General features: G+C 41.3%; 1 protein-coding gene across 1 annotated transcript in view; it reads right to left on the reverse strand.

The window, feature by feature from the left end:
* Positions 1-1193: 1193 nt before the first annotated feature.
* Positions 1194-17533, reverse strand: part of map3k10 (mitogen-activated protein kinase kinase kinase 10) — a 30803-nt gene continuing 14463 nt past the window's right edge. Inside the window, exons 2-11 of the mRNA XM_034229343.1 lie at positions 11855-12035; positions 10943-11091; positions 8879-9054; positions 7912-8155; positions 6710-6832; positions 6481-6619; positions 5662-5774; positions 5296-5573; positions 3857-4385; positions 1194-3258 (exon numbers count right to left, since the gene is read on the reverse strand). Of these exons, the coding sequence (XP_034085234.1) occupies positions 2858-3258; positions 3857-4385; positions 5296-5573; positions 5662-5774; positions 6481-6619; positions 6710-6832; positions 7912-8155; positions 8879-9054; positions 10943-11091; positions 11855-12035 (2333 nt within the window). The 3' untranslated portion in view covers positions 1194-2857. The remainder of the gene's footprint in view (positions 3259-3856; positions 4386-5295; positions 5574-5661; positions 5775-6480; positions 6620-6709; positions 6833-7911; positions 8156-8878; positions 9055-10942; positions 11092-11854; positions 12036-17533) is intronic.

The raw sequence follows: 17533 nt of genomic DNA on the forward strand, positions 1-17533 counted from the left end.
TGGCGTCTGGAAGTGCGTGTGATTGGCGATCACGCTGACAGACACAGTGTGAGTTTGCATCATCTGTATACACTGCATGTACTTCTACTAAGGTTATCAGTTTGACATTTCACAGTTTGTTTTCTTGGTATTTAGAAGATGTAGTTCCACTCTTACAGCTCCAAATGTGTTTTTAAATCTTTGTTAGCTGCGTGGGCAGCATAATTGCTCCTTCATCACGCGTTCATTGTAACTGCAGAGTCAGACAGACACTATAGGAATTCATCACACGGAGAAAAACAGCAGACTGGGAAATGACATGACATCATAGGCCTCAGTAGGGACCCCTGCAGGACTGAGTCTGCTACTGCAGCCTCCTTTGTCGGCAGATAACCACCAGTGCAGGTTACTTTATTTTGTGATAGTTACTACTTCTACTTCTCTACATTGCAGAGGGGAATGTTGTTTGCATTTAACTCTAATACATTTGTATGATAGACCTAGTTACTGGTCGATTTTCAGATTAGAATTCTCAGAATAAACTCATGAAGAGCACATTTTTACAACAACATTAGACGATAGTGCTCAACTAATGTGCATTTTCCTTTTACATTTTTGTAATTATGAATACAAATTCAAACTTAGCTGTCAGAGAGTCCTTCCCCTTAACCTCTCAATAATTTATAGAAATATTTCGAGGCACAAATAATAAAGAATTGACACCACACATTATTTTTAACAGTCATAAAAAAAGTTTAGCTTAGTTTTGGTTGTTCTCCTTTACTCCCATTTATCACATCACTATCTCTCAAATGTATATTGTGATTCTTTGACGCACCCTTACATTTTAAACTATTTTAAATACCTTACTGCATATAAAGCAACTCCAACTCGGGAAACTACAAAATTGCTATCAACATTGCTTCTCCCAAATTATAAATCTATGAATGTAATTAATTAATTAATTGGTAAATCAGTCAAAGGGGGAATTGTACTGCAGAATGAATACCTGTACTTGTATGTACATTTTTCAGGAGATAAGTCTGTACTTTAAAGGCAGAACTTTTGCCTATAAAGAAGGATTTTACCATTGTTGTTTTGATATTTTTAGTAAAGGACCTAAATACTTCTCCCATCAGTAATCACATCAAACATAATCTGTTATACCTCATGGATATAATGGACAGATACAAGATTTAGCAGTGACACTAAAGCATCTTTCTTTGATTTTTATTTGTCTCTCATTCGTCACGTTTCACACTTATTCTTCATTGAACCCAGAAGTCACAGGTTGAGACTGGACACAACAGTAAGCAGTGTCCTAGGTTTTTTCCTTGGTTTTTTCCTGTTATATTTAACAAATATATACAGATATCCCAGGAAGAGCATAGTCATAACAATTAATTTTTCCAATAATAACAATAAATTTAATAAATACTCAGTGTTCTTAACCACACAAGGAGAATGAGTTTGCGCTCACTCTACTTCCAACGGGATTGTCATCATCCCGTACAAATAATAATACATACACACACAATCACACCCACACTCACTTAGAGAAATGTGCACTGTCAAGTAAAATACTACCTGCAGCCCAGACAAACTTTTCGACCTCTGTGCGAAAACAACTCAGCTGATTAAAGCTGATTTGTTAGCCGTAAGTAGAGTCCACGAGAGGCTGCACAACATGGCTCCTAAAGGGCCACACATGTTGAAAACAAGTCAGACGTGAACATGAAGCTTTCGAATGGTCCATCATGAGGTCGACTTTAAAAGCATTTCCCCTCAGTTTCCTTTTTTCGTGTCTATTTCAGTGGCATGAGCGGAATCCATACTTAGTGCTACTGACTGCTAATGAGGAATGTAAAACGTGTAGAAGACAAAACAGATGAGCTCTTATTTCGAAGATAGTGCCCCATTACAGAGAACCATTCACACGTAAAACAACATGCACTGAAAAAGCACCAGCACATACAAAAATGAACCCATTTTGTTCTTCCACACATGTACAGTAATATATACACATTCACACAGAGAGATACATACCTGGTCTGCCAAACCCATAGAAAAAACATTTTTGCTAACAGGATTCAGATGGGATGGTGTAAGCACTGAGAAAATAAACTCTTTGTTTCGTACTGTACAAGGCTGAGGATTAAACCAGTCCATCAGTGCTGAGAGATAAAAGGCTTTTTCCTGTCCTGGTGTTGGAGGGGAGAGGACGAAGACCCCCATGCAGAGAGATGAGGAGTGAAGAGGAAGGCAGGGGGGATGTTTGTGCAGCAAAAGAACCAACAACGTGCAAAATAAGAACAAAGACACTCTCTATTGTACATTTTTAACAGTCCTACTCCAGGTGTTGACAATGAAATGATGTTTAGGGGAATGTTTAAGAAGATTTATCTCTTTGGAGTGAAAGATGTGAGCAGAAAATGGGCAGCGTCACAGAAACGGCACGGGCAGATGAGTCGGGATGAACAGTTAGCAAATTCTGAAAACGTTTTAGGAACTTGAATGGCTTTTGAAGGTTGTGAGTTTGTCCTGGTCATGTCGCACTAAGAACCAGGGAGAGATGGCTTTCAAAGAGGGGGGAGAGAAAATGCTGGGTAAGGTTGGGTGAGCATACTACAAGGCTTTTAAAAGGCCTCCAGGACCCTCATAGTCGTGCAGGCTGGAGACCTCTATCAGGGAAAAGGCTTGCTATATGGGTTTCACACCTTATTAGGATACTCAAAGGACACATGAGAGGAGTGGCTTTCAGTAAGTGCCTAAAACATGACGAGTGTTGTTTTTTCTTAGCAAAAGCCTCTGAGTGCACTTTGCTTGGCTCAGTAATGTCCCGGATCAGGTCCAAATGCAGGAAAGGGGACTTCTTCCTTCACAACAAGTACGTCTGTCCACACAGAGCGGCCGCCTGCCTCTTCCCACACAGGGGGACGGTGGGGTCTGTGCTCTGGCCCTCCGCGTCCAGGTCCATCAGGGTGGGCCGCGTTGTGCTGGGGCCGCTGTCCCCCGAGCCCAGGGGGCTGTCGCAGCTGCTGCTGGGCGACGGGCTGAGGGTCCGGGACAGAGAGTTCAGCTTCCAGGGGTCGGGCCTCCTGGTGGGGGTGGGCCGCGGACGGGGGGCGAATTCCAGCGTCTTGGGTCTCTCCAGGGGGCTGATGAGGGAGAGGGGAGCCGGGTCAGGGATGGGAGGAGCGGGGGCCTTACGCCGCTGGGGGACCGGGAAGATGATGGAGGGCTCAGGGAGGCGGGGGATGTCGAGGATTTCTAGAGTACCTGAGACATGACAGTGAGAAACATGAACAAAATGTAGCAATTTAGTTGTTTAAGCAAAACTATTATCTAATTCTAGCTTCTCAAAATGGAGTATAAGTCTCTTTTCCTTGATATGTGAAAGTAACCCTGAACATGTCTCTTTGAGGACGAAATCAAATCTGCAGACCTAGAGAATAAAAAAAACATTAGAGGATATATCATTGTCCTTTTAAGTAGTACATCTGTAAGATATATTTTTCAAAGACCAAAGGCAGTAACATTTTGAGATAATGTGGTTTGGAGCAGGAACTGTTTGAAAAACTGGGAATTGTCATTGCTTTTATAATGAATCCCCAACATCTTAGACTCATTTTCAGCCTCTCGGAAGCTCAGGCAGGAAGATGTTTATAGTCACATGTTCCATAAATTATTCAAGCATATATGTCCGTGATGTATCTCTAACACAAGGATGTCTCTAAATTCTTTGGCACCAATTTACTCCGTATACAACAAGGAGAACTGTAGTTTATGTATAAGTACATTTAAGTACATTTACTCAAGACAAGTATTGTACATTACTTATCTTTGCAATGTCATCAAAACATCACTAGTCCCTTACCTTTGTAAGTAGTGCGGTGTGGCGCCCCCGGTGGAGGGGGCATCGGCATGCTCCCATCAGACGGCGTCCTGTGGTGTCCCATAGTTTGGGCTCGGGGTCTTATCGCCCCGTCTGAAGGGGTCCGTCGGTGTCCTCTGCTGAAGGCCACAGACACGTGGGTGGGCGTGAGCGACTGGTTGGGCTCCTTCTTGAAGCTCTCCGCCCGCAGATCCAACAGCGGGTTGAGGGCCGGAGCTGGGGGAGCCACTGCGGTTTTGCCCCCCGTCATCGGGGTGAGGGGGTACTCGTCCGGGTCGGAGGGGAGGAGGGACTTGGTGGAGTTGCAGTCAGAGAGAGAGGACAACGAGAGGAGAGTGACAGAGGGAGACGGGTCCATGCAGGGGAGAGCAGAGTCGTGATGTCTGGAGAGGGAGAGGGAGAGGTTTCTGCTGGGAGGGGAGGTGCTGCGGCGGAAACGTCCCGTCCGCTGGAAGAGACCCTCTTTCTTCTTACGCTGCTCTTCTCGCTGGTCCTGCTCGTCCTGGAGCACCTGGAAACATCAACACACTGTGAGACCACCGAGCAGCACTCAAATAAAATCACCTTATAATCAGCTGAACAATTTAACAACTCCCTTCTCTTTAAAAACAAGCTGCTTTACTTTTTAAATAATTCCTTCCTCAGCCTACTATAGCAACAGATTACTTCCAAATCCTTAGTCATTGATCCTCCCACTGCATGAGAGGATCAATGGAAGAAGATCTCAGTGCTTAAACCAAATTACATATTTCTGTCTTTTGATTCCACAACAGACAGAAATACACATAATTAACACGATGCTGGAAATCCTTAGTGCTTATTGTACAGCATGGCACAGATTATTTAGCAGCTTGTTTCATCCCACAAAATGGGATCATTAGTGTGAGATATGGAGGCGGTACGATCATAAGACGTCGGCTCGGTTACATGTGTTTCTTTGTTTAAAAAGACAGTGTTTCTGCCTGCAGGAGGAAGCTGTTTTAACAGGGCAGGTACCTTCTTGAAGGAATAATGAATGTGTGAATTCATGTATAGCGTTTCACCACAATTTCAATCTTAAAGGGATATTTAAAAAAGAGCCAATTTAAACAAACTACTTATGAAACAAACCTCTTCTGTACTTTGTGGTTTTCATTTGAAACACCACATTGGTACATCTTAAAATGTAATTGTTTTCTCATGGTACTGAGCGGTTTTAAGGTACGTTCATAAATTGAAATGAATCTTTATATGATATCATTTCAATTATTAACACATTCTAAAGTGAAGCTGAAAAATAAAGGAATTGTCCTCATGTGTTTTCCTTTTGTAGATTATAAGAATATAATTTAAGTTTTTCTCTGTTTTCTTTCTGTTTTCTTTCAGTTTTCTTTCTTTTTTCTTTTAGTTTCCTTTCTGTTTTCTTCCTGTGTTTCTCTCACCTGTAGTTTCCCGTGCTGCAGCAGGTCTTGCCCCAGTCCGACAGACGCGAGCAGAGAGGCACAGCCCAGCAGTAACATGTCGCTCTTCTTCCTCTGGCTGTAGCGCCGCATAGAGTCCTGGTAGCTCACCCCCGGCCCCAGGCCCCCGTGCCCCTGACAGGAGCCCGTGTTGGGTCCCAGGCCGCCCCACAGAGGGCCCGAGTCCTCCACTGCCCCGTTACTGCTGCTCTCTGGGGGCAGCAGGGACCCCGGGGACTCCTCCAACTCACAGCACTCCTCTGTCAGAGATAGCAGAAACAGGTTAGTGAACAAAGAGTAACGATGATTGATTGTTGTCACTAATTTATGATGAAAGTAAAGACTCACCCATCTCATTGAGGCTGGAGAAGCCGGCGCTCATTGGTGCATGTTTGGGGGATTTTCCCAGATTTGGTGCACTGGACGACCAAACTTTGCTTCCCTCTCCGAGTGACTTCAGTCTGCAAACAGAAACCATGATGACAACACCAACCAGAAGTAACTTTGAAAACTTTAAGATAACAAGAAATAAAACCAAGGAGCCCTCAAACACAACATAGATATTTTTCTCAAAATGTCCACAGACTGTAAGGACCTGGAAGGTTCTGCTTCCCTGTGTAACAAAAACCTGTCCAGAAGAACACGAGTAAAGACATCTACTTCTCGCCTGTGATAACTTTAACTCAATACAATCCTCATGATACACTTTTTGTCGCTGCAGTTTCATCAAATACTTTGAATTGATCCTCCTTTAAAAAAACGTTGCGCGATGGTGAGGTATGAACAGTTTCTGAATTTCTGCTACATGAATCTGTCAATATCTGTGTAGATTTGGTATGAAACTAAATACAATACACAGATCCATGCTGTTTTTAAAACAAAACTTTGAACGTTTTTTACGTTTATGTTTTATGTTTGCATTAACGTTCTATCGTGCTTTAAAAACGTTCCCAGGACTCTGGAAAGATGAGCTTTTGTATCCCAATAGGACCTTCCTAACTTAATAAATTGAAAAGAGAATAACAAATCCAAAACTCATTCCCCCAAACTCGAATCTTTGAGTCGGGTTTGGGTAAACAATATAGCACAGCATAAACTATGAATGACTTTATCAGGTAAAACAGATTTGACATGAATCTCAGATACGTAAACTCATGTTTCACATACTTCTCCTCCCCGCCCACCCTCTCTTTCTGGAGGGTGGAGCTCGGCCCCCAGGTGCGTCCTTTCTTCTTGCTGGTGGACAGATCCTCCTTCTTACACACTGCGCTGCGGCCCCACGTCTTACTGCCGTCACTCGGTGTCACTGAAGAACAGTCGGATAACATTACTGTCACACCGTACACACACTGTCTCTCACACGGGATGCTTTCTGGCTTTGGGTGTTCCCACTCACGTCTTATGGCTCTCAGTCGGGGAATGACCCCCGGGCTGGCGGGGGGGGTGGTGCTCTCGCTCCTCTGAGTCTTCCTCTTGTCCACACTGGGGGACGCCTGAACTGTGATCTTATGCTCAAAGCCTACAGGTGAGCGAGAAGAGAAAATATGTTTACATTCATCTGTTTCATTAATAGGACATTTCAACTGTTTCTAAATATGGGAACACACACAGCAAGGTACAGTTTATTATGAACTTCAAAAACACACAATTTAAACAATAATACAATATATTGTCATGCAGCTCTTCTTTGATATAAAATAAATACCAGGCATTATATAAATGAGAAGCATTTCCATACAACAAACATACTGTACTTATGTCTGTTGATTGACAGAAAAATCATCTACAACTATTAGCGATAAGCGATTGGCTTTTTGACTAACAAAACAAGAAATGTTTAACTATTTTCTGACATTTATAAAAATATAATCAATCAATTAATTAATCTGGAAAATAACCTGCAAATCAATTTATTATAAAAATAATTTGTGTTTAAAGCCCTATCTCAGTAGCAGCTTCTCTGCTTTGCCGTTGTCCCTCCATACACCTCAGCCTCTCATCTGCCTCTCTCTTCCAGCTGATCACCTGTCCCCATTTGACCTCATCAGCCAGTTGTTATACTGAGAGGGCTTTCCCCTTTATTCCCTACCAGATTGTCCATGTTGCTTTTATATAATCACACCCTGGATCTAGACCTGGCTGCATGTAAGCGTATAAATCGTTGTCAATAAATCTTTAATTTAACAACATAAACTGTGAATTCCCCACAATGCAAATATTTTGAAAACAAACTGCTAAAACAAATAGTATATATATAAAAAATCTGATGGCTAAATGCCACATATTGTTTTCAGTTTGGTCACTAAATATTAATAATTTGACATGAATAATAATGAACGATAATTATATTGTCATATCAACATTTCAACCGCAATTGCCTAAAAAACGTGTGAAATATTGATGATACATTGAAGTCATTGGATCATCGTGTGTGGTTTTTCTTCTCTTCATATTAAAGGACACTTAAGTGATATTGAATTAGCAGTATATCAGTGTTGATTACGTGTATTAATGTTGTCAACATCAACAATACAATGTCCTACATTTGCACACTTAAAACGTAGTGAACAATGAGCCTGCAGTCCCCTGTCCACCCACCAGAGGGCAGGCTGATGCTGTTGCTGTCGCGGCCCAGCTTCAGTCGGCTCTTCTTGAAGTTCCCTTTCCTTTTCTTCACGCTGGGTTTCTCCTGGTACATCTGGTGGATGATGATGTTCAGCTCTCGCTCCACGATGTCGATCTCTCTCTCCGCCAGCTCCTGCTCTCTCCTCTTCAGCTGCTCCTCCTGCTCCTTCTGCTCCTCGGCTGCACGAGCCAACGACTCCTCCCACGACCTCAGCTCCTGGAGAGAGGCCGAGGAGAGAGAGGAGATAGAAAACCAAAAAGAGGAGACGAAGATGGGTGAGGATGACGAAAGGACATGGGAAACAAAGGAAAGAGTTTAAGAGGATAGGGTAAGTGCAGGAGAAGAGAAGATAGGTAAGAGGATGAGGAGAGGGGTTATGAGGAGAGAGAGGGAGAGAACAGGAGAGAGGATGAGAGTGACAGAGGAGAGGAGAAAAGGAGAGGAAGAGGAGAAAGAGGAGAAAAGCAGAGGAATAGGAAGAGGTAGGAGAGAGGAGGAAGGAGAGATAGAGGGGAATAATGAAGGGATGAAACGAGGAAGAGGAGGGAAAGAGGATGAAGACAAGTTAAGAAGGAAATAGGAGATGAGAGGGTAAGCCAGTGAGGAAGGATGGTAAGGAGCATAGGGGGAGAGGAAGGAGAGAGGGTGAGAGGGAAAGGTCATTAGCACACTAGCACAGCCACACCTCCTCTGACACTTTGTTTGGCAAAACGCTTGTTGCTAAGGTAATTGTGATTTGCAGAAACAACTCAGATTGGGATGTGGTGATAATCCTCCCACCCTCAATATGGAAATTGACGACTTCTGACTTCTATTTTGGAAGTCCTCCGAAAAATGTGTGTGTTTTAGTTTCTTCAAATACTTTAATGTCTTTTAAACCATCTTTAGCTAATAATGATGTCCCCTCTGATAAGACCGGATCTGTTTCAGGGCCCTCACCTTCTCTTTGGCCCTCAGCTCGTCAAACATCTGCTGGATCTCCAGCCTCCAGTCCTCCTGTAAGGAGTGGAAGGACTCCAGAGGCATCTGAAACATGGCCGACTGCTCGATGGCCAGCAGGCGCTGCAGGATGCTGCTGAAGGAGGGCCGGCTGCGGGGGTTCGGGCTCCAGCACTCTGAGGGGGTAAAGAGGGGAGAGTTACCATCCAGGTTAGCGACATGTTTCATGTGTTACATAGCTCTAAACAGATGGTTATATGAGGCTTATTGTATTAATTTTAGCACATGCTGTTAATCCAAGTGGTTTACAATAAGTGCATTTCATCTCCGAACAAACAGCAGCTTGGTGTTGTCAAAGTCTTTTGTTTTTTTGCTAAAACTGACTTAGCTGTAAATGTTTTGTTTCGACTCCTGCTGTTATACTATCCAGAGAAATCATACATGCCCCTTTCCATGTTTTAAACAACCCGCTTTATTTTGCGTCAGTACATATCATTGATGCATTTCCTGTTATTTAAAAAACTTGACACGTTTTCTTACTTTTACTTGTATCTGTCTTTCAAATTTTCCACCCAGTTTTTACCACTCAGGCTTATTTATTGCGACCTTAAAACATACCTGTACATTAAGTCCTTACCATAAAGTTTAATAAAAATAACATAGGCATTTATTAACAGCTGGTTACAATAGTCTTTGTCAAATGTTACTCAAACAGAACAAAAATGTATACATTTACTAGGTACTATTGCAGAAGCATTTGTTGCCCCTTCATATGGAAATACAACTGGTTGTGGCTTCACCAACAATACTTGTTAGTAGGATCAATTCAGTGTTGGAAAACAATTCAGAAAAACATAATCTATCGGCACTTATTTATTTTTGATAAACCATGCATTTTTGGTCTGGATATATAATTCCCTTTCTGGCACCAACCAAAGTGTAAGGGAGCAGGATGGGACAGCATATGGCGGGCATGTTGAGCCAAACCCTGAGTGACAGAGCTGCAGACACACAGTGCACACCTACAGAGAGCAGAGCCTTACAACACCAGACCATAATCGTCTACTTAAACGCAAAGTAAAATGTCATTAAATGGCTGTTTCACAGGCTGAAAATATATGTTATAGCAGGTTATGTTTACTAAAAAATAATACATGAGCATAAATAGTATGTTGGTAAAAGCTGTAGAGAGGAGATGAAAGTGAGATGATGACAGGACGGAGTAAACAGGGAGCAGCGAGGGATGACAAAGGAGAGATTAACGGATGAACACGGATAAGAAGAGGAGGAGTGAGAGGGGAAGTGAGGAGGAAAAGAGCTTTAGGAGCAGAGAGGGAGGGGGAGTGGAGGGAGGTGGATGAAGTTGGCTGACAGTTTAAGAAAGCTCTTTTTGAACCTGAGCCTGCTGCTTATTCATCTGCGTTAAAAGGTAGCTTCAGTGTTAAGCATATTAAGGCAGCCTGGATAAAAAGCAGGTGTGTGTTTAAACAGAGATGACCTGCACGGTGAAACCAGAGCTGTTAATACTCCACTGCTGTTAACAGAGCTGCTGCCTGGATTATTTGTGAGGGGAAGAGGAAAAAGCCGGCCTGGGGCAGCTCTGGGATGTATATAATGCAACCTAATGAAACTGTCTTCATCTATGTTTAACTCTTAGTGTTCATCTCTGCTCCTAGATGAAAATCAAAAACAACTGTAACCTCAAATATGTGTGCAACGTTACAACACTTTAAAGTGGATGGGAACCTCCAAAGGGCTTTTTTTCAAAGTGAGTTTCTGTGTCACCAGTGACATTTTTAAGGTCATTTTGATGACTGGTGTACAGGAAAAGAAAGGAAGCTCAAGGGCACATAAAGTGAAAGTAGACTTGTCAACCATGAATGAATGGGACAAGTGAGACATGCATGAAGAAGTCATAGAAATCAAAAAAGACAACGACTTTTGAGCAGTTTGTGTCAACTCCGGGCTTCTTGAAAATCACTTTGTAACCCAGCACAGCACTTTTATCTCTGTTTTCTTGGATTTAATAATCACTCAAAGGGTCCTGGTGGTCGGGCTGCTTACCTGCCAGCAGCTGAGCGAAAGGTTCAGGGCACGTTGACGGGACAGGAAGTGTTAGTTTGTTCATGGCGACACCGTAAGCGACCGCCAGCGCGTCTATCTCTCTGTAGGGAACCTCGCCGGTCAGCAGCTCCCACAGTAACACCCCGAAACTGAGAAGAGAGGCAAACAAGGAACATTTTTTTATTAATTTCTGTTTTAATGTAACATCTAATGCCAAAAACTATCCTTCAACACAACAATAGTGTCCAGCTCTTATCTGTGACCGGAGCTCACTGAATAACAACTGAAGGATCCTGAAAATAACTGTCAAACTTCAAACTAATTGACATACCATTCCATTACCAAACAACATTCTGACACTCACTTTTTTGTAAAGGTATATTTACATGACAAACATTAACAACAATCAGCATGTATTCACGTATTGTACTTATGTGGTACTTAAAGTGAACTTGAGTGTTTCATATTCTACTCTTACATATTATTTTATATTCCATGTATCTGACAGCAGTAGATACTAATTACTTTACAGCTATTATAAATTAACCTGCCCTACAAAAACCACGCATAAGTGATATTTTATAGATGTATTTTTTTTTTGTATTTCATTGTTTTACTTCAGTGAAATGCATGTTTAACTGCAAAGGGGTAATTTTAAATTGAAGTTTTTGTTTTCTTTGACCCAAGTTAAGTATCTCAATACTTCTCAACCACTAATTCATGGAAACAAATGATCACAATCCAACTTAACTTAACAAAATGTAATAATATTCTTAATTGAACCCAGATTTCTTTATGCATAAGTAAAACATCTGGCGTTCACATTGTGACACATTCATCTCGACAGCCCGTGTGAGGACATTTGTCACTGTTTAAATGAAAAGATGAATCACAGAAGAGTGACGGCAGTACCTCCACACGTCGCTGCTCTTGGAGAAGAGCGAGAGTTTGATGACCTCGGGGGCCATCCAGGCGTACGTCCCCGCCGCGCTCATCTTGGTGGTCTGGTGCCACTCTCTGGCCAGCCCGAAGTCCGTGATCTTCAGGGTCCTCCCCCCCAAGTCTTCTCGCTCCGCAGGCTCCTGGATGAGGACTGAGGAGGAGGAGCAGACAAAGATTTTAGTTCAAAGCTGGCATTACTCTAAACACAGAGTAGTATCATACAACAACAGACAAATAAAAACGATTTCTGAGACGATCAAGTAAAAGCTCTCTGAGAAAAGATCAAAGAGGCAGACATTTTCAGCTGAATACTTAAGTCAAATGTAATGTTAGAAGTCCTTTAATCTCAATAATCAATAGTTTTCTGACTACTTTGATTATAGTAACTGTAATATACTGTATTGAGTGTTGGACTGTTAGTCAAACAAAACTTGCAGTTTGAAGATCTAGGCTTACTATTTGAGAAAATAGTGATTTTCCGTATTTTTCCCATCATTTTGGAAATGTATGAACCAATTATCGATTTTATAGGAAATGTAATCCGAGGGTAAGATTGTTAAACAAAACCTGTATAAGGAATACTAACTTTTAACCACAAAGTCTTACTGTTTTAAATTACATTTAAGTTGTTCAGACTGGCAAGTTCTGAGAGCGAAAAACCCAGAAAAGAAACAATCATGGAAATAACTTTAATACTCCAAATATCCAAAACTTTGCAACATTAAAAACTTAATGTCAATGGTGTGTTTGTTAAATAACACAGTCATGTTTACAGTGCAGGTGTGTGGTGTCAGGTTACTATAGAGGGCACTACTTTCCCTTAGGGTCCAGTACTGTACCGATACGTTAGTGTCTCTTTTCCGTACAGTGATCAGTCATTTTGATGTTTCCTTATTAATATTAGCATTAAACTAATCTCTCGGTCTCTTTTCTCTTTCTTCCATGTACAACTTCCTCCTTTATTTCCGCATGAGAGCTGGCTATGGAAATATTTGGAGTGTACACAGTTCACAGGCTCTGAGTCAGGTCCGAGTTTCTCTCTCTCTCTCTTATCTACAGGCCTATGCAAAGGGTGGTGGAGAGAGACTATACACACACACACACACACACACACCGTTTCACGTGATAAAGGTGTGCCTCTGCTCTGTCCACAAGCTCCCTGGGAGACGAGTTTCAGTGATAATGAACTGATCTCAGAGCAGTCTGTACGTATTTCCATAGGCAGAGAGAAGTATTCACAGACTGTATCACGCTGTAAGATACTCCAGGAAAAGTACTATCCAGATCAATTGATATCGAAAATAGTTGGTAAAGCAACAGAGCACTGATCCGCAATCATTTCAGTTGAAATTGTGAATATTTCCTGCTTTTTTATTGTTCTATTAACTTATTCTTTATTGGTTAGGTAAATAACACCTCAAGCATAATATTTGTATAAAATCCTCACATTTTGTATATGTTACATTTTTTCATCTTCACCTTTCCAGCTGTCATATAAGACATTTAATTTTCTTTTAAGGGTAGTGTCGTAAACTAAAAGTATAGAGTAGCAATAAATGAGGAGAAGTACTTCTCTAATAGCAGTGGTGGAATGTAATAAAGTACATTTGCTCAAGTACTGCACTTAAGTACAATGTTGAGGTACTTTTCCTCAGTATTTCAAATGTAACCTACTTTATACTTTTACTTTATTTGGAAGCCGACATCGTGCATTTATCTGAAAGTGTCAGTTACTAGTTGATTTATAGATTCAGATTATAAGGTGATAAAATAAAAATCAACTTGAAAACAAACTTTGACATATAAGTATAGGTAAAGACATCCAGTAGCAGTTTGTAAAATAATTGTACAACAAATAAGCTCCACCTTAACCAGCAAGACACGAATGCATAGATAATCATAACCTAGTCATGAAATAGATATGCTTCTTAAATAAAGTACTTTTGGTAATTTAAGTATATTTTGTTGCCAATATTTTTTACTTTTACTTGTAACAGAGTATTTTTACAATTAAGTATTTCTCCTTTTACTTGAGTAAAAGATCTAGTACTTCTTCCACCACTGTGAAATAGTCTCCAGACATCTTTTCTATTCTGATGCCGACGTCTCTGAGGGACAGCTGTCTCCTCGGGGCTAACTCTCTCTCTGTGTCTCTAAAAACAGAAGATGGAGTGGAGACAGACGCAGAAAGAGCTAGAGGACAGGATCTGTTTGCATGCTTAGATGGGTGTGTCAACCTTTACTAGTTTGCTTTGTGTGTGTGAACATGGAGCACATCCATACAGGGAAAAGGACATCACGGCATGTAGATTGAGGGCGGGGTGGGGAGGAGAGAAGACAGACGAGGGAATATAGAAACTCAACAGAGGCCTGTTTACAGAAACTGAGAGCGAAGCAGCACTTCCACCTGCTCCCACTCTCTTTCTGATTTAATTATAACATCATTGCGTGACTTTCACACCTCGTGATTCATCTTGGTGCAGCTTCTTCACACCATTCATTCATCGTGCCACAGCTTTCCCTGCTCTTGTCATGTCAAACACTAAAGATCACAGTGTGTGCGCCAGCTGGCAGCGCAGGAAGTGCAGCGAAACACAGACAGCCGCGGCGCAGCACATTTCATAACAGTGAAGGGAAACAAAGTCCTCAAGGTGAGAGTGGCTTTTACACAATACAATGCTGCTGGAAATGTTATTTTAAAATAGAGTACGGATGAGAATAAGTACAGCTGACAAGCTCCCTGGTTACTACAAAGTCCTCCATGGCAACAAGCATTACGAGAACGATCACACAATCAGTTGACTATTTCTTGACTAGAAAAACTGCTGCTGCTCTTTAATGTCATGATCAAATGATGCACATTCACTGTTTCAGTACAGCACAAAGAAGATGACCCATTTATTTTTACATGCAGCGTTGATATCAATAACCTGTGTTTGAAACTAGGTGTGCACTATATTGTTTTTTTCTGATATTTTCCAAATAATTTTGACAGATTGCTGATATAAAGACATGTTTTCCACCTAATTGAAGAGAACATCCTCTGTATCTTTTCTGTCCATCCTGCACTACATAAATATGCCGACTCTTATCTACCCACTGGTAGATATAGTAGACATAAATAACATTATCTTAAATGTCACTCTGCAAAAAAGGAAACTCCTCAACTTAGGTTACATAAAAACATTTATTTGTATGTAACATATCGGCCTGTCCAATCAGAGAAAATGTTATTTTTCTGTATAAAAGCCTTTATCTGCTGATATCGATAACATGGTGACATTACCGTGCATAGATATCTGTAACCTACAGAGAGCTGCTGAATAAATGTGCCATGGCTGATGACTTTAACACCAGTCTGCAGCCGCGCTAGCAGCTCTGTGAGGCTGTGAAAGACAAACAGCACGATAAAACATGAGGTCCAAAATCTGTTTGTGCATGTACTTGTGCATGTACACAGGGCCGGCCCTAGACATTTTGGTGCCCTAGGCGCTCTCTCTCTCTCTCTTGCTCGCTCGGAGGCTCACTCGCACTTTGGCTGTGAGCTGCGGGCGCCTGCTAAGTCAACATCCCCCACTTTCATCACTTACAGCGCACATCGTACAGGGCAAATGAAAAATGTTGCTGGCCCGGAATGCAAAGGGTGTTTACTTTATTCAATTATTAACGTAAATGTATTACATCTAGGGCAGAAAATTAGGCAGAATAAAAATAATTTTTTTATTTTATTTTATTATTATTTTGTTTCTCCCATCGCAGCGCCCCTCCAGATCTGGCGCCCTAGGCGACCGGCTAGTTCGCCAGTGCCTAGGGCCGGCCCTGCATGTACACCATCCTAATTAAATGTTTTGACATTCCTATAAGTTACTAACTCTTCGCTTCATTGTTAACTCCCTTAATCCCCAAGAAGATTGGTGATGCAGCCTTCGTTATGCCCCAAAGCTTTGGAACAAAAATACCTGTAGATATCAGGGGAGCCTGCTAGGTGTAACTCTTTAAATAAACAAAAGCTAAACACATATTTGTACAACTTAGCCTTTTAGGAAGCTAACTCCTGCTCTCAATGCACTCTGATGCATTCTAACCTATCAACTGATTTTGTTTTGTATTTGCACTATCCTCCGTTTAACCGTACCTATCTTTTTATGTGTATTCTTTGCTATTTTATGTTTGTTTTTATGTATTTTATTGGTATCTGTATTCTATTTGACATCAGTTTTCTGTGCGCATTTTCTACTGATATTATCGTAGGAAAGGTGCTATACAAATAAAGCGTATTATTATTTAGGTATAGGAATGTCAAACAACTTCAATATAAAGATCAAGTTTATTAATAAAAAGTATTGTCAAGTGTTCCTATTCTTGCTGTTGATAACATTCCTTTCAGCAGGATATCCAGATAATGTAGAGACAAGGCTCCAGGTCTTTGTTATGTATTGTAAAGGTGCATTAATATCTCTAAACCCATTAAGGACTGGCTCACTGTGGGAATGCACCAGCTGAGTGCAGCCTCAGAGGACTGCAGGGTTTACATTATAAAACATTCAAACAAGTTGCAGTCTAACAACAACAGTAGCCAAGTTTTATTGATCAGCTGTCAGAAACACATGCTCATTGTCACACAGAGCGGCAGTTTGCTGCCTGTGTGACGAAGTGTAAACTTAAACGTCTAAAGTCTCTCTTTCCTCCGCCCTTGGACCCTGACCCCGGCTAAGTGTTGAGAAATGCCGCCGAGCTACTGTTCAAACACTGAAGCAGCTAGCAGCCTTTCACCTGAACAATGATCTCCAGCCTGGTTAGTAAGTGCTGTGAGAACAGGTCACACATTCGCCAGCTCAGATACTTCACCACACAGGAATGCAATCAGATGTCTTCTGAGTGAAGGTATTTTTTGCCATTCATCAAAGTTTATTACACCATAAACAAACATGTATGAGCTAATCTGGAAATTCCCTGCAGAGGAGAGCCAGAGCAATGAGGAAATGATTCAGTTCATAAGTTCTGGAAGTATTTCATGCAAGATTTGGGGTTTTCAGGGTTGGTAAATGTTATTTCCTCCTTTAGTGACATCAGCATTGTGGACTATCTGGAGGTGGTGAAGCTGACGGTGGAGAATAAGACTATAACATTTAGTCATCTTGATTTCTATTAAATATAATTTAATACTAGGCTACTTTTAGGCAATTTGATTTTGATCACGTAAAAAAAGACAGGAAACAGAAATGCACAGACACACAGTTACAAGCAAAGGAGCGGCAATTGTGTAAACAATAAATAAAAAGGTTTCTCCTCATTTTGACAATAAAAACGAAATAACAAATATTAAAACTTGACTTTGATATATTGTCAAAATACCAAATCAAATACCGCTACAATCACACATTAAGACAATCCTGCACTTTGATCTGGATATAAGACACATCATAAAGACTTAAAGAAGACATGAACTTCTGAGTCAGTCTTTAGAGAAACCCTGAGAGTGAAGGACACACGGCGCTCGCCTGGTTAGTCCTTATTGTTTTGTGTTATTTTAGCTCAGTCAGTCTGCTGTGTCATTAACTTGTTGTTATGGTAACAAGGGCAGAGGTCACAGCCCGGCCCTGACGCTGGGAGAGAAGAGGAGAAACCCTCATGCCCGTATGAGGATGC

Source organism: Gymnodraco acuticeps, unplaced genomic scaffold, assembly GCF_902827175.1.
Source record: "Gymnodraco acuticeps unplaced genomic scaffold, fGymAcu1.1, whole genome shotgun sequence".
NCBI lineage: Eukaryota > Metazoa > Chordata > Actinopteri > Perciformes > Bathydraconidae > Gymnodraco > Gymnodraco acuticeps.